Source organism: Sciurus vulgaris, assembly GCF_902686455.1.
Source record: "Sciurus vulgaris genome assembly, chromosome: 15".
Classification (NCBI taxonomy): Eukaryota; Metazoa; Chordata; class Mammalia; order Rodentia; family Sciuridae; genus Sciurus; species Sciurus vulgaris.
The window spans coordinates 37,798,825-37,817,065 of NC_136476.1; the positions used below are offsets into that span (position 1 = coordinate 37,798,825).

Below are 18,241 nucleotides of genomic sequence, written 5' to 3' on the forward strand. Positions count from 1 at the left end.
TGAGGCTGGCCTGGAACTTGTGATCTTCCTGCCTCAGCTTTCTTAGCTGCCAGTATTACTGTTACACACCATCATGCCTCTCATTTTAATTATATCCAAACCATCTGATGTGAAGTTTTATCTCATTGTGGTTTTGATTTGTACTTTCTTGTACATGTGGGGTGTCTTTCAAGTGCTTTTGGCTGTTTGCACATCTTCTTTGTTTTGTTTTGTGTGGAACTGAGGATTGAACCCAAGGTGCTTTACCACTGAGCAACTTAAAATTTAAGTTGCTTAGGACCTTGCTAAATTATTGAGGGCAACCTTGAACTTTTGATCCTCTTGCCTCAGCCTCCCAAATCACTGGGATTACAGGTGTGTGCCATTGTGCCTGGCTTGCATATCTTCTTCTTCTTCTTCTTCTTCTTCTTCTTCTTCTTCTTTTTATTGTAAACAAGTGGGGTACAACTTGTTTGCTTATCTTCTTTAGACAAATGTCTGTTTATATTTTTTACCCACCTTTTAAAAAACATTTTATTTCAAAATAATTTTAATTTTACATAGTTGCAAGGATAATATAGTTCCCATATGTCTTCCTAAAACATGTGCCTATTTTAAAATGTGTTGTTTTTATATTGAGTTATGTAAGTTCTTTATATATTCGGAAAGAATTCCCTAATTAAATATATGATTTGCAAATGTTTTCTCACCTTATTTGGATTGTCTTTTCACTTTCTTGGTGGTATCCATTTTAGAATGGACACTTTTCATTTTTGTTTCTTATTTTTGTTTTTGTGAAACTGGGGATTGAACCTATGTGTCTGCTACCACTTACATACCCAGACGTTTGAAATTTTTTATTTTGAGACAGGGTCTCACTAAATTGCCAAGGCTGTCCTGGAACTTTTGATTTGCTTTCTCAGCCTCTAAAGTAACTGTAATTACAGCATTGCCACCATGTGCAGTGAACATTTTTAATTTTGATGAGATTCAGTTTATTCCTTCTTGTCTCTTGTACTTTTGATGTTATATTTAAGAAGGCTTTGTTACAAAGGTTTTACAGGGTTGACTAAACCTTAATCCTATTTATTTCTAAGATTTTAAAAATTTTAGTTCTTGTATTTAAGTATTTGATGCTGCTGGGCATGGTGGCACATGCCTGTAATTCCATCTACTTGGGAGGCTAAAGTACAGGGATCCTAAGTTTGCAGCTAACTTGAACAATGTAGTGAGACCCTCTATAAGAAAAAAAGTAATTATTTGACCCATTTTGAGCTTTTTTTTGGTTTGTAGTAGTTTAAGGAAGGGAGTCCCAACTTCATACTGCTACATATAGATATCTTGTTGTTCCAGAACTGTTTGTTGAAAAGTCTGTTCTTTCTCCATTAAATTGTCTTGGCAATCTTTTTGAAATGAATGGACTGTAAGTATAAGTTCTTAATTTTGGGCTCTTCATTGGATTGTATTGACTTTTCTGTCTTTTAAAAATTTTTTTTAATTGTAGATGGACACAATATCTTTATTTTTTTATTTTTATGTGGTGCTGAAAATGGAACCCAGTGCCTCACATTTTCTAGGCAAACCCTCTACTGAGCCCCAGCCTCAGCCCCTGCCTGTTCTTTTTTTTTCAGTTGTAGATGGACACAATACCTTTATTTTTATGTGGTGCTAAGGATTGAACCCAGCACCCCACACATGCTAGGCAAGCACTCTACCACTGAGCCACAACGCCAGTCCCTGTCCATCTGTAGTTAATGCCAGTGCACCTTGTTCTGATTACTCTAAATCCATAGTGAGTTTTGAATCAGGGAAGTATGAGTCCTCTAACTTTTTTTTTTTTTTTTTTTTTCCAGATTGCTTGTGCTATACCAGGACTCACATTTTCTATAGGAACTTTATAATCAGGCTGTCACTTTCTACAAGAAAAAACAGTAACAAAACAGTAACTAAAGCAACTGGAACTTTAGATAGGAATCACGTCAAATTTGTAATCTATTTGGAAAATTCATTTGTGTTACCAGTATTGTTTTTTTATCCATGAGCATGGGCTTTTTAAGTCTTCTTTAATTTCTTTAAATAATGTTTTCAGTCAGAGAATATTTATTTTTTATTTATTTATTTTTTTAGTCAAAGTGTTTAAAGGTAAAAATTTGACAGGAATTTGGAAGGAAATTTTTTGAAAGCATTTGAATATTTGATGAAATTTCTAGGAATTAATCTTGAATGTTTGTGGTATTACCCCTTTTTTTTTTTCATGGATCTTGTAATAAAAGTTAAGTTGTTCAATCCTATTTATCCTATTTATACATCTTAAATTAAATGCTAGCTTTTGAAAAATAATTCAGAGATTTATAGTTCCTAAAGCAATAATTTTAGTTTTATTTTGCAATAGGAGAGATAAAATTTTTGTTTCAAAGAAAGAAAACCAGCATTAACCTAAAATCTCTTTGTCTCCCTGCAGAGTTTTATATGAAGGGAAAGAAAGACTTATTCCAGGATGTGAAGTGATCCAAGCCACGCCCTATGGTCGCTGTGCCAATGTCAACAATAGTTCAACTACTTCACAAAGAATCTTTATCACTTATCGAAGGGCTCCTCTAATTCGACCCCAGAATTCCTTGGCAGTTACTGATATCTGTGTCATTGTAACCAGCAAAGGAGAAACCCCTCCTCATACCTTCTGCAAAGTTGACAAAAACTTAAATTGTGGAATGGTAAGAGTAGTCATTTCATTTTCAAAGTTTCATTTGAAAACAAACCCAAAGGAATACTTTTTGAACTTCTTACTATTAGGTGTATATAGTTTATTCTCATTTTTATGATTCTTGTTTTTATTATTTTCAGCTGTAATTTTTATGATTCATAATCATAAAATTTTATTAGATAATTTAGAATAAATTCAGAATGAAAATCCAGAAAAAGCATACTTTAAGTCAGGACTTTTAACTTATGATTATTTTTGGGTAAATCCTAATATGGTCTGTTACATCAGCATGGAGATTTCATTAACTTTTGGGTTTCAGTGGTGTCTTCATGGACAAATTGCAAAGAGTGGGTGAGAGCTCTCTCTACATTATTTATTTAAATATTGTGGGTGGGTCTGTCTGTCTATCTACCTACCTACCTTTGCTCTACCACTGAGCAATATCCCCGTTTCATAAATTTGGAGACGGGGTCTCACTAGATTGCTTGCAGTCCTCCTGTCTCCGCCACCTGAGTTGCTGGAATTATAGGTGTGTGCCACACACACACCTGGTTTATTTACTTACTTACTTACTTACTTACTTATTTAGTACTGGGCATTTAACCCTGGGGCACTTTACCACTGAGCTACCTTCTCAGCCCTTTTTATTATTTTGAGACAGGATCTTTCTAAGTTGCTAAGGCTGATCTCAAACTTGCAATCCTCCTGCCTCAGCTTCTTGATTTACTGGGGTTATAGGCAGGTGTCACTATGCCCTGCAATATATTTGTTTTTTAAAAGAACTTGAGTGAAGAAAAAAAATTAGATACGCATTTTCTTTTCTTTCTCATTTCTTTCATTTTTTTTTCTTTTTTTGGTGGTACTGGGGATTTATCCCAGGGATGCTCTGCCACTGAGCTATACCCCCAGCCCTTTTTCTATTTTTATTTTGAGAGAGGGTCATGCGAAGTTGCAAAGGCTGGTCTTGAACTTGTGATCCTCCTGCCTCATTCTCCCAAGTTGCTGGGACTTTAGGTGTGTGCCATTGATCCTGGCTACATATACATTTGATTTATAGTTTTATGATACTGAAATTTACTGTTGCGTCAGAATTTTTTAAAGAATATTGTTTGTGTGTTTTTAATTTTTAATTTTTTTATTGGTGCATTATAATTATATATATTATGGGATTTATTTTTACATATTCATACGTACACACAGTATAGTTTGGTCAGTTTTGTTCAGGACAGATTTATTTTGAAAAAAAAACTTCAGGTCAGATTAATATTTGCTAATGTTATATGGGCAGAATCGATGTGCATCTGACTATTAGTGAAGATGGGGTGGTCTCTGAAAGTGATGTCCTTATGGCATCCAGTGACCCAGGTCTTCCCTAGCTTGGGTTTTACTGCCTAGTTCACTTCATGCTGTCTCTTTCAAGTGGAGACAGTCTCTGGATCACTGGAGAATTCTAAACTTTTTGTAATTGCACTGTTTTTTTTGCTCCTTTTCTTTTAGTTTTCTCTGTAGGGCTTTGCTGTGTTTTACACTAATTAGTCTGTTCTGTAAACACATTTTTTAAAAACAATTGTTTATTGGCACTGAGTATTGGATCCAAGACCTCACACATGCTTAGCATGTACTCTATCACTGAACTGTATCCCCTTCCCTATAAATGTAGGTTTTAAATTGACTCTCCTGACTAATCAAAATTTTTAGATTTTGAATCTTTAGATTCAAGAAAATCAGTTTTTGTTCACTTTTTTTGTCTTTTGTAAAACTTATTCATATTTTGCAGTGGGGTTCCAGTGTATTTCTGTGTTACAAGAAGTCTGTGCCTGCTTCAAATGCAATAGCATATAAAGCCGGTAAGTGAATTAAAGATTTGTCTCTATTATTACAGTTACAGGTGCACATTAACATTTGTCTAGAAGAGACAAAGTATGTCCCCTTATGTAGTTTGTGGAATTGATCTATTTATAAAATTGAATTCCCTATAATTTTAGCATGTAAAATTTCTTAAATGCATTATGTACCACAAGATAATGCTCCCTTCCCACACAAAAATATGCTGCTAATTAAGTGTAAACTTTTTTTCCCCCAATGCAAGCATTATGTGAAATAAATATTGAAGCTTTCAGTCTATACTAATAGAGTTAACATTTTAATGGGAAACTGCTTACTCTCTGACCTTTTGTATTTTGGCAATCAGGAAGGTGTCAAACTTGCATCTTTACTTCTTATATTTCCTTCTCTTATCTTTGTGTGTCTTATTTGAAACCACATGTTACTTGCCATGAAAAGTGGACTTGCTTCCTTTCTTGTTGCAAAGAATCAGCTATATGGAGGAGAGGAGGGCCTGAGAAACTTTTCTGCCATGAAGTTTTTGAGAAATCTATCGCCACATTCTTACTGCACAGTAAAGTGTCAAGGGCTGTAAAGATTTAAGTGTGACCTCTTCATCCCACTGGTATGGTGGGATAAAAACTGAAAATACAGGTATGCTCCAGTTGTAAATAGAAGAAATACTGGAATACTTCTTTGTGAAAAGCAGCAGTGCCAATTACTTTTTGACCATGCGCAGTTTTTGAAATGAAATCTACTTCAGGGGCATCAGGCAAATCCATATTGAAAACTTGATTGTCCTCATAAACATTCATACTAATGAATCAAACAGTTTAATTGATACTATAAAAATAAAGGCAACAACTATAAAAATTACTGTGATCTTAAAATATGATACTGCTAATGATTGCTGTAACATGTCAATTGTACATGATTCCCTAAAATGTTTTCTCTTTTTTGATGGGGAGAGGGTATCACTTAAAAACAAAAACAAACAAACAAACAAAAACTAGTTGGGTGTGGTGGCACATGCCTGTAATCCTAGCGACTAGGAGACTGAGGCAGGAGGATTGCAAGGTTGAGGATAGCTTCAGCAATTTAGCAAGGCCCTAAGTAACTTAGTGAGACCCTGTTTCAAAGTAAAAAAATAAAATGAAAAGGACTGAGGGTGTAGCTCAGTGATAAAGTGCCTGGGTTCAATCCCTGGTACCAAAAAACAAAACAAAACAAAACAAAACAAAACAAAACTATGAGAGTATTTAGATATTTGATATGAGACGCTTATTTTAGAATAGAGAGTTTTGGGACTGAATATGAACTCAAAATTCTGCTAGTGATTTTCAAGTTTTTAACTTAGAAGTCGTTAAATTAGAGGGTAATTAATGATGCCATGTAACTACTTGGTTTGGTTCTCTTGGTGTTCCTGCTCCTGCTTTCTGGGTTTTACACACTCTGTACTCAGTCTCAGGGGTTTCTGTTTTGTTTACTTTTCATGTTGCATGCCTTTTGCACTGCTTCTCCCTCAACATGAGTGTAGGAGCTGTGATAATTTCTGTTGCCTTGACATTATTTCATAACACTTTGTACCTTCCTTGAATTTTTTTCCTGAAGACTAACTGAAATAGTGAATTTCCCTTTATCTTTCTTACCATTCTTTACAAGGTGTTGGCATATATAGAAAAAAAATACATATATGATTGTGATTAAGTTGATTGAATAGAGTCTTGAGTAGTATATTTAATACATTTCCATGTTATACTTCACTTCCATGGGTAAAATTTAAAGGGTAAATTTGTTAGTTTAATTTCTGTTATAGCAGGAGAAAAATTGATTCTGAGCTAGGGGTGGCATATGCCTATAATCCCAGTGGCTTGGGAGGCTAAGTAGAAGGATTTAAATTTAAGCCCAGCCTCAGCAAATTAGTGAGGCCAAAACAACTTAGTGATACCCTGTCTCGAAATAAAAAATAAAAAAGGGCTGGGGATGTGGTTTAGTGGTTCAGTGCTCCTGGTTTCAATCCCCAGTACTCAATCCCCTCCCCTCCCAAAATAATTGATTTTGAAATTTCACAAGTATTTCCATGAAATTTGGTATTAAAATTCCTGTTAATACATATCATGTATCATTTATGGAAAAGTAATTCTCAAAGAAAATTCATCATTATCTCCTTTCCCCAAAAGGTTTGATTTTTAGGTATCCAGAGGATGACTATGAGTCTTTTCCACTCTCAGAATCTGTACCTCTTTTCTGCCTTCCTATGGGAGCCACTATTGAATGTTGGGATCCTCAAACCAAATATCCACTTCCAGTTTTTTCAACGTTTGTCCTGACAGGTTCTTCAGCAGAAAAGGTATATTTTTGTCTCGTTGTTGAAATCTATTTTGTCCTTATTTCTAATTCTGTAAAGTGGTTAATATGATGTAAACTATCTTTGGATGTTAGCATTATTTGGACAAAAAACATTTAAATTTATTCTATAATGTCCAATGTGAGTATCCTTGTATAATGTCCATGGTACCCCTGGAGTTTCTGAGGCTTTTCAGAGAAACTACTCAAAATAAAAAATAAAAAGTGTTGGGGTCATAGCTCAGTGGTAAAGTGTCCCTGGGTTCAATCTGCAGTACTGCAAAGAGAAAAAAATCGTCCTTAAAAGTAAAAGTTAGTGAATAGATTAAACAACAGATAAGACATAACTAAAAGAATAACTAGTGATATTAAAAGAATAACTACTGTTATTAAATGTGCTATACTAAAATGGTAGAACATATAAAGGAATTTAAATATGTGGCAGAGAGAATCAGAAGGTTCAATATGTATTTAATGAGTTCCAAAAATGAGAAACTAGAAAAATGCAACATTCTAAGTACCATTGGTTGAGTCTTCCAAAGTTGATGAAATTGTCTTTAAAGGTGTGCTTTGAATTTTTAGCAGAAAAATTAATAAATAAGTAAATTCACTTCTTCATATAATAGTAAAATTGTATATAAAATGATACTTAAAACATATAATATATAAAAAACCTACATATAAAACTAGTACACCAAAGACAAAGGAGATTGTTTTATATAAAATATGTATTGTATAAAACAGTAATATTGACATAAATAATAGATTAAAATAAAGGGAGTGCTTGCCTGTGATTCCAGTGACTCAGGAGACTGAGGTGGGAGGATATTAAGTTTGAGGCCAACCTCAGCAACTCAGGAAGACCTCTGTCTCCAGGTGAAAAAAAGTGGCTGGTAATATTGCTCAGTGGTAGAGAACCACTGGGTTCAATCCACAGTACTGGGGAAAGACAAACAATAGGATCAGAGAGAAGCCAAAAATTCTTGTAAAAAGCAGGTAACAGTGGAAATTGAAAATTTCCTTAGGAAATTTGATAAAGAAGCAATTTTTATTGAAAAAACATCTCACCATTAATGACTCATGAGGCTCAAACAGTATATGTGTGTGGTCTCATGCTGTAAGTTTATGACCTCTGTGTTAAAGTATCTTGCATAATGTCTAGAACATAGTACTCAGTGAAGATCAGTACTGTGTTAACTGCATTACCTGCAACTAAATTAACTTGTTAGCTTAATGATCATTTACAGTTTCTCACTGAAAGTTGTTAAAAAAACTGAAAATTTCAAAATCTTTAAATGCTTAAGAGTTACCTGGCTGGGCAAGGTGGCACATGCCCGTAATCCCTGTAACTCAGGAGACTGGAGCAGGAGGATCAAAATTTTGACGTCAGTTTCAGCAATTTAGGAAAACCTTCAGTTTTGTGTTGCTGTGACTGAAATAGCTGACAAGAATTTAGAGCAGAGAATATTTATTTGGGGCTCATGGTTTCAGAGGTTCAGCCCCTAGATGGTCAAGTGCATTGCTCTGGGCCCAAGATGAAGCAATGTGTTCATGGGCCCTTTTAACCTCTGATCCACATTCCCAGTGGACCCCCCCCCCCCTTTTCTTTTTCATAAACCTTATTTAGAAAGAAAGTATAAGTTATTCAGGTTGACTGAACTCTGTGATCCTCCTGTCTCAACCTCCTGAGTCACTGAGATTACAGGCATGTGTCACTGTGCCTCGTGTGATTACATGTTTAATTACTAATAGTAAGATTTATGAAGTATAGAGAGAAGGACTGATTAGTTTGGAGGAGGGGATGGGTATGATGATAGAAATGCTTCATTAAGTATTCACAAAATACCTTAGCAGTATTTTGAAAAATAGATTAGGAGGAAGCACCAAAGCATAACAATATGAACAGAAGGCACAAAATGAAATGGTATATATGCCTGGTATTGTGTTTAGGTCTGTATTGCTGAGTAGGAATTGAGAACATCATACCATTTACATGGACTGTGATATATCACCTGTAATGGGGAGCTTTTGATGGATGAACTTATTAACTCAACAGATCTATGGCCAATGTGTTATCCACTCAAATATTCCCTTTTCTCATTGATACCAATTAGTGTTAACTGTCGTCGTTGCTTTGAGATGTGGTGAGTCAAAGTGGAATTGAAAGTTTCTGGCTTAGAGACTGGGTAACTTGAGACTAAGTAGTATGTTGTCACTGAATGAGATTGGGAAAAAAGTGTGTATGTAACAAATTCACTCTTTTTTATTTATTTATTTTGATTCATTGTACATAAATGGGGTACAACTGTTGTTTCTCTGGTTGTACATGAAGTAGAATCGCACCATTCGTGTAATCATACATGTAATAGGGTAATGATGTTTGTCTCGATGGTTATTTTTCCTTCTCCCTACCCCCTCCCACACCTCTTTTTCCTCTGTACAATCCATCCTTCCTCCATTCTTGCTTCCCTCCCACCTTCCATTATGTATCATCATCTGCTTATCAGAGAGCTCATTTGGCTTTTTGTTTTTTGGAATTGGCTTATCTTACTTAGCATGATATTCTCCAACTTTATCCATTTACCTGCAAATGCCAAAATTTTATTCTTTTTTTTTTTTGGTGCTGGGGATCGAACCCAGGGCCTTGTGCTTACCAGGCAAGCACTCTACCGACTATCTCCCCAGCCCCAAATTTTATTCTTTTTAATGGCTGATATTCCATTGTGTATATATACCACAGTTTCTTCATCCATTCATCAACTGAAGGACATCTAGGTTGGTTCCACAATCTGGCTATTGTGAATTGAGCAGCTATGAACATTGATGTGGCTGTATCTCTGTAGTATGCTGATTTTAAGTCTTTTGGGTATAGGCTGAGGAATGGGATAGCTGGGTCAAATGGTGGTTCCATTCCAAGTTTTCTGAGAAATCTCCACACTGTTTTCCAGAGTGGCTGCACCAATTTGCAACCCCAGTAGCAATGTACGAGTGTACCCTTTCCCCCATATTCTCGCCAGCAACTGTTGTAGCTTGTATTCTATAGCCATTCTAATTGGGGTGAGATGGAATCTTAGGGTTTTTGATTTGCATTTCTCTTATTACTAGAGATGTTGAGCTTTTTTTCTTATATCTGTCTGTTCATTTCCTTAGCCCACTTATTGATTGGGTTATCTGTATTCTTGGCGTAGTTTTTTGAGTTCTTTATAGATTCTGGAGATTCGTGCTCTATCTGAAGTATGTGTGGCAGAGATTTTTCTCCTACTCTGTAGGCTCTCTCTTCATATTGCTGATAGTTTCCTTTGCTGAGAAAAAGCTTTTTAGTTTGAATCTATCCCAATTATCGATTCCTGCTTTAATTTCTTGTGCTTCGGGAGTCATGTTAAGGAAGTCTGGTCCTAAGCCGACAGGATGGAGATTTGGACCTACTTTTTCTTCTATAAGGTGCAGGGTCTCTGGTCTGATTCTGAGGTCCTTGATCCATTTTGAGTTGAGTTTTGTGCAGGGTGAGACAGGGGTTTAGTTTCATTTCACTGCATATAGATTTCCAGTTTTGCCAGCACCATTTGTTGAAGAGCCTGTCTTTTCTCCATTATATGTTTTTGGCACCTTTGTCTAGTATGAGAAACTGTATATATGTGGTTTGTCTCTGTGTCCTCTATTCTGTACCATTGATCTACCTATCTGTTTTGGTGCCAATACCATGCTGTTTTTGTTACTATTGCTCTGTAGTATGGTTGAAGGTCTGGTATTGTGATACCCCCCTGCATCACTCTTCCTGGATTGCTTTAGCTAGTCTGGGTCTTTTATTCTTCCAAATGGATTTCACAATGGCTTGTTCTATTTCTGTGTGGTATGTCTTTGGAATTTTAATGGGAATTGCATTGAATTATTACTTCCAGGCAACAACAGGCAGCTGGTGATCCACTGGTTGTCTGCGGTTGGTCTGCTGGCTACTGGTGGACTATCAGCAGGTGGACCTCGGGTGGTGGGTGATGGGTAGGCGAAAGGCAGGCAATGGGCAGGCAAGAGGCAGGCAAATAGCAGATGATAGGCGCCAGTCAGTGAGCAATCTGCACTCAAAAAGTAGTCGGTATGCTGGCAGACTGCAGGTGATCACAGTAGACAAATTGGGTAAACAGCAGGGAATCGATAAGCAGCAAAAACTGCCTCTCTGAGAAACAGATATCCCCTGCTTGAAACCTGAGTTATGGAGCGACAAGGAATGCAGCGTCCCTCTAGTCCACCATCTTGGATCTCCAGAATTGCATTCAATCTGTATAGCACTTTTGGAAGTGTGGCCATTTTGACAATATTAATTCTGCCTATCCAAGAACATGGGAGATCTTTCCATCTTCTAAGGTTTTCTTTAATTTCTTTCTTTAGTATTCTGTAGTTCTCACTGTAGAGGTCTTTCACGTCTTTTGTTATATTGATTCCCAAGTATTTTAATTTTTTTGAGGCTATTGTGAATCTTTTCAGAAGATTTATCACTTATGTATAAAAGTGCATTAGATTTATGAGCACTGATTTTATATCCTGCTACTTTACTGAATTCATTTATGAGTTCTAGAAGTTTTCTGGTGGGATTTTTCGGCTCCTCTAAATATAGAATCATGTCATCAGCAAATAGGGATAGTTTGAGTTCTTCTTTTCCTACAAATTCACTCTTCACAATGTTTTATGATGCCTATGGGACTTTCAGGTAGAGATATTGCCAGGTTATTTAGAAATAGGTGTTTGGAGTTAAGGAAGATGCCAGGCAACTAGAGAGAAAGGTTTGTGTTTTGTTAGTTTAGTTGTTGAATTCCTGATGTTGGGCATGGTAGTGCATGCTTATAATCTTAGCTACCAGGGAGGGTAAGGCATGAGGATCCCAAGTTCAAGGCTAGCCTCAGCAATTTTGGGAGACACTGTCTCACAAGAAAAAATATAATGTGCCAGGGATTTAGTTTAGGTGTAAAGTGCCCCTGGGTTCAATCCCTAGTACCAAAAACAGAAAACAAAAACATCAAAACCCTGAAAGAATGAAAATTTCCAAATAAAATTAGAACCTTGGGAAATGCCCATACTTAAGTGTAATAGAACTGGTTGTAGTGTTGGATAGAAAAAAGTAGCCAGAAAGATAGCAAAAGATTGAGGAGTTTTAACACAGAGGAATGTTAGCTCTACTTTATGTTATAGAGAAATTGGAAGAAATTTAGCACTGAAAGTCTTTGGAATCTTCATTAGAATTGTTTTAATGGAATTAGAAGGGAGACTGTAGTAGATAGAGGTGAAAAAATGGAGGTACTAATTGTTGAAAATCAAAGACGCCAATAGGTTCTTGACCAAATTGTCTAAGAAAAGAAAGTATTAAAGCCATCTAGTAGGGGCCCATAGATTGAAAGAAAGTGAAAAGGGATAAAGGGAATCAAAAGTATAGATGTGACTGACAAATGTGTGTGAGTGTGTGTCTGTATGTGTATATGTACATACATATAGGATATATAAAAATTAATTGAAGGCTAAAGTGATAAAGTCCTTGCCTAGCATGTGCAAGGCCCTGGGTTTAATCCACAGCATCACAAAAAATCAAGGAGTGAGCAAGAGAACAAATATACACATACAGGTATACAATACTCAAAATGTGAGAGAAGAATGGAGGAACTTTAGATTATGTAGAGGAAAATGGGGGGAGTATGAAAAATGGTAGAATGAGACAGACATTATTACCCTATGTACATGAATGATTACAGGAATGTTGTGAATCTACATTGTGTACAATCATAGAAACAAAATGATGTACCCCATTTGTATACAATGAATCAAAATGCAGTCTGTAAAAAATTTTTAAAAATAAATAATTAAATTAAAAAAAAAAACTCAAAATGTATCAAAGACCTCAACTTAAGAAGTATAAAGCTCTTAGAAGACAGCAGAGAGGAAAAATCTTAATGACATTGGATATTGGTGATATCTGTTATGACATCAAATACAAAATCAGGGCAAAAGAAAAAATGGATAAAAGGTACTTCAACAAAATTAGGGACTATCCATCTAGGAACACTATCAAGAGAGTGAAAAGGAAGAAAATATTTGCAAATTATATATGTGATATTGTTGTTTTGTTTTGTTTTGTTTTATGGTACTGGGATTGAGCCCAGGGCCTGACAAATGCTAAGTAGTAGCAGCTGATAGAGTGTTTACACCCAGGATATATAAAGACCTTCTACAAACAAAACTGAAAAAAGGACTTAAATTGAAATTTTTCCATAGAAGTACAAATTGCAATAAGGTCACAGAAGATGTTCAACATCTCTATTCATTCGGGAAATGCAAATGAAAACAACGAGATAACATTTCACACTTATTAGAATGGCTGTTAAAAAACAGAAACCCAGGGCTGGGGAGATAGCTCAGTTGGTAGAGTGCTTGCCTTGCGTGCACAAGGCCCTGGGTGTTCGATCCCCAGTAACGCAAAACAAAAACAAAAATAAAAAAAAACATAAAACCAGCTGTGGTGGCACAAGCCTGTAATCCTAGATATTTGGCAAGTCTGAGGCAGGAAGATTCAGGTTTGAGGCTAGTCTTAGTGAGACCCTGCCTCAAAATGGCTGGGAGTGGTGGTGCACACCTATAATGCCAGCTATTCTGGAGGCTGAGGCAGGAGGATTATGGGTTTGAGGCCAGTCTTAGCAATTTAGTGAAATCCAGTCTCAAAATAAATAATAAAAACGACTTGGGATGTAGATCTGTGGTGTCAGAATGTCCCTGGGTTCAATCCCTAGTACCACAAAACAAATAAAACAAAACAAAAAAGAAAGTAAGTATTGGTGAGAATATGGAGAAATTGGAACCCTTGAACAGTGCTAATGGGAATGTAAACTGGCTCTGCTGCTGTGGAAAACAGTTTGGCATTTCCTCTAAAGAATAAACATAGAATTATCATATAAGCGAACAGTTTCATTCCTAGGTATATACCCAAAGTAACTGAAAGTAGGGACTCAAAACTTGTACATCAGTGCTCACAGCGGCATTAATCACAATAGCCAAAATGTAGAAACAACCCTAATGTTTTTAGTTGGATGGTTGGATAAACAAAATGAGGTATATATGCACAATAGAGTATTATTCAGCCTTAAAAAGGAGTAAAATTGGGCTGGGGAGATAGCTCAGCTGGTAGAGTGCTTGCCTCGCAAACACAAGGTCCTGAGTTCGATCCCCGGTACCGCAAAAAAAAGAAAAAAAAAAAAAAAAAAAAAAAAAAAAGGAGTAAAATTGGGATATATACTGCAACATAGAAGAACTTTGAAAACATGCTAAGTAAAATAATCCAGATACAAAAAGGACAAACACTATGTGATTCCACTTGTAGAAACTACTGTTAAAATAGGAAAATTCATAGATACAAAAACTAGAGTAGAGGTTACCAGGGAGTTGGTTTGGGGGTAAGGGAATGCCAAATTACTGTTAAGGGGTATAGAGCTTCCCTTTGGAGTGCTAAAAAAGTTCTGAAAATGGGTAGTGGTAATGGTTTGTATAACATTGTGAAGGTTAATTCCACTGAATTGTACACATAAAAATGATTGAAGGGTTAAATTTTGTTAGTATATTTTAGCCCAGTGCAAAAAAAAAATCACAAATGCAAGTTGAGTGAGGTCATTAGGGTACATTCTCTAGGGTAAGTGCTAGGTAAAACATTTCACTGTGTGGTTAAAAATGAAAACATAAGAATTTAGCATCTACTTTTGTATATGCTTGAATGTATAATTACAGTGGAAAAAATTTAAAGGAATTTCCATCAAAATTTGGTTATCTCTTGGATAGGATTTTGAGTGAGATGTTTTTATATGCACTCCCAGCAAATATTTCTTATTTCATAAGAGAAAAAGATTAACTTTAAAAAATAAATTTGAATCTTATCACAATTCTGTTACTCTAGGTATATGGAGCTGCCATCCAGTTTTATGAACCTTACTCTCGGGACCTTCTTACAGAGAAACAGCTTATGCAGCTGGGCCTGTTGACTCCTGTGGAGAGAAAAATGATCTCTAAATCCATCAATTCAAACAAATGCATTTGTTTACTCTCACACTGGCCTTTTTTTGAAGCCTTTAGAAAGTTTCTTATGTTTATCTACAAACTTTCTGTGTCTGGACCACATCCTCTTCCTATTGAAAAGTATGTATAATGATTAGATTGAAGTCTGGTGGAAAATATGGATTTATATGAATATGTTTCATTGTTTATTTAACTTTAGCAGCAAAATTGAAAGGGGAGGAGAGTCACAGTCACCCTGCTTTTTACTTAACTCCCTTTTTCACCTGAGTCATTGACTGATTTAAAATTGAAGAGTGGCAGTAAGAATGGCCAAATATGAATCTTTCTGAGAGTACATGTGAGGAAGTAACTGACATAAATTGTGTTGTGTGTGTTTTTCTACTCATTCTCTAATAACCAAGACACACACAAGGACACCCTTTATACAAGTGGCCAATTTAAGTTCTAAGTATAAAATATTTCTAAACAGATGTAGAAATTAGTAAAGGTGAGTTAATTGATGTGTAATGTAAAATTCAGGTTTTAGCATCAGAATTCTTAATGATTTTCCTTTAATTGATGGTTCTTTTTGTCATGGAAATCTCTTGTAAGCAAGAAAAACAGATGTGGAGCTGTTCTTTTTTCACCCCCTAGTGCAGGGAATTGAATCCAGAGCTTCTTGAATGCTAGGCCAGTGTTCTACCACTGAGCTACATCCCCAGCCCTATGAAAACTATTTTTTAATTTATATTTTCCTGGTAATAATAGGAGATATTTATATGGACTTTGCATCAGAGACTATATTGTACATTTCAGAAGTTTAATGGACATTTACTTATATTAAGGAAATTTGTTTGGGTCTGGGGATGTAACTCAGGATTAGCATGCATGCCTAGCATGTGTAGAGTTCTGGGCTCAATCTCCAGTACACAAAAAAAGGAAAAAAAAAAATTATTTGCATTATAAATTTTTGAATCCAGGGGTGCTCTACCACTGAATTACACCTCTGCCTCTCCACTTTTTATTCTGAGATAAGGTCTTGCTAAGTTGTCCAGGCTGACCTTGAACTTCTGATCCTCCCATCTCAGTCTCTGAGTAGCTGGGATTACTTATAGGTGTGTACTACTATGCCTGGCCCCAAAATGTATTTCCTTAGCATAAATTGTAAATTAATGGCCTTGTCATATCTGGGATGGTGTATAGAGATATTTGATATTTGTTAAAATCTATGAAGAAGTAGTTATGATCTTTATTTCAAATTCTTTTCCAGGCACATTTCACATTTTATGCAAAACATCCCTTTTCCTTCACCACAAAGACCGAGAATCCTTGTACAGGTAATCAAAAGAAGTGCATTTTGAGAGAGCTCTGTAAAGGCCATTCTGGTCATTGCAGAGTGGATCCCATGACCCTTTGAATATAGAAGCAATATGTATTCTTAAAGTTCTTGAATTTTCATCATTTAGTAGCTTTCCTGAACATTCTTTCTTATGGCTTTTTTTAAGATCCTGAGTATGCAGAATTGGAATAATTATAATTTTTGATTCATGACATTGTTATTATGGTCCACACAAGGCCTTTATGTAGCTAACTTTAAAATAATATAAAACCCTGAATTACAATATGTTCCTAATTTTAGACTGATAAATGTTGAAAATGAACTGAACCATGATTGGAATGGGAACTGAAACAGGCTATAATAGTGCTTTTTAATCTATCTATGCTCAAGACTGGTTTCTTTTTCTTCCCGATAAGTGGCTGACCTAGGTAGGTATATAGCTTGTGACATATGCAACTTGTCATATGAGATCAGTATAGAAATGGACAGGTGTGTGTCCTGTCCATAGATGTTATTCCGTGTATTATGTGCTCGAATGTGGGAGCACAATCAGATTGCCCTAAACGTTGCTAAAGATTTTGCTTCTCTATGTATATATTATCTTTATATATACATTATAATATATGTATAGTTATAATATATATACATATTAATATGTACTCTATACTTACTATTTATATTGTCTTTTTCTGGCAATAGTAGTTTGCATATGGCACTTGAGTAGCAGTGGTCTGTAGAGGCAAGCTATTTAATATTTTTTCCCTACATATTTTAAACACATATATGTAGCATTAAGACAGATACTGTTGATCTTGAATGTATTTCAGTTCAACGAGTATTAATATACATGAAGCAAATACAAAGTGCTTGCCAGTTTGTTGAGTAAATAAATTTAAGTCTTTTATATGAAAGCAGTTATTCCAAATTTTTTTTAACCAGTTAACTGAATTGAAACTCAAATTAACAATTTAGTTAAAAAGAGATAACATAATACCTCTGAATAAATACAGTTATCAGTTTATATCTTAGTATGTTTAAAAAAACATGTCTGTGTATTAAGCTATTTTCCATTTTACCCTTGATCTAAATATTTAGATTTCAGAATTGGTTTGGTTAATTTATTTTTCTTTTTTTCAAGCTGTCAGTCCATGATGCATTAGTATTATCACAGCCAGTTTCTACACCTTTACCACTAAGGTAATATTAATGGTATTTATTTGTTTGTTTGTTTGTTTATTGAGGTGATAGGGATTGAACTGAGTGCCTTGTGCACGCCAGCAGAGTGCTTTATTGCTGAGCTGCCCACCTCCAACCCAATTAATGGCATTTAAAATGATATATTTATTTACTTGAAGCAGAATACTTTAAAATATTTATGGGTTAGAATAACAAAGTTATGTGTTATCTTAAAAATAGGTAAGGATAGCTTTAATTTCTTTTAAGTATCAGCAGTTGAACTCAGAGACACTTTACCTCTAAGCTACATACCCAGCTCATTTTATTTTTTATTTTTGAGAGAGGGTCTCCCTAAGTAGCTGAGAGTCTTGCTAAGGCTGTCTTTGAACTTATGATCCTCCTTCCTCAGGTTCCTGAGTCTGTGGAATTATAGGCGTGTGCCAATGCTCCTGGCTAACTTTAATATTTCTTGTCTTTGATACCTGGAAGGGTAGCGGTGATATTTTAAAATGGTTATACTTAAGAGAGTTGCAAGATTAGATGTAGGAAATACTTACTTTTTCCTTTCATCATCCATTCCCATATCCAATTCATAACTAAATGTTCAAAGTGAACATATTTTAACATCCATTTGTTTCTCTTTGTATACATCACTTGTCTGGGCTAGCATGATCTGAACTCCTTTATCCTTTATTATTAACTAATCTTTTTACTCTTGTCTTCAGTTCTTTATCTTCCCTGCAGCCAGTGTACCCTTTTGAGAATGATAATTGTGTCATTTCAGTTTCAACCTAATCTCATGGTATTTTTATCCCCTTGCCTTCTTTTCAATACCTTGATTTTAACACTAGCTT

The 18,241-nt window shown here is 35.4% G+C and overlaps 1 protein-coding gene across 5 annotated transcripts in view; it reads left to right on the top strand.

Annotated features, from left to right (window-relative positions):
- DENND4C (DENN domain containing 4C) overlaps positions 1-18,241 on the top strand; it is a 130,745-nt gene that overhangs the window by 32,031 nt on the left and 80,473 nt on the right. For 4 of the 5 annotated variants that reach the window (XM_079113146.1, XM_079113145.1, XM_079113148.1 and 1 more), the window contains 6 exons: positions 2,441-2,693; positions 4,461-4,530; positions 6,688-6,857; positions 14,775-15,013; positions 16,143-16,209; positions 17,350-17,408. In XM_079113146.1, coding sequence (XP_078969272.1) covers positions 2,441-2,693; positions 4,461-4,530; positions 6,688-6,857; positions 14,775-15,013; positions 16,143-16,209; positions 17,350-17,408 — 858 coding nt within the window. Of the gene's footprint in view, positions 1-2,440; positions 2,694-4,460; positions 4,531-5,024; positions 5,162-6,687; positions 6,858-14,774; positions 15,014-16,142; positions 16,210-17,349; positions 17,409-18,241 lie in introns of those variants that run through there. The other variant, XM_079113149.1, reaches the window with a different exon arrangement.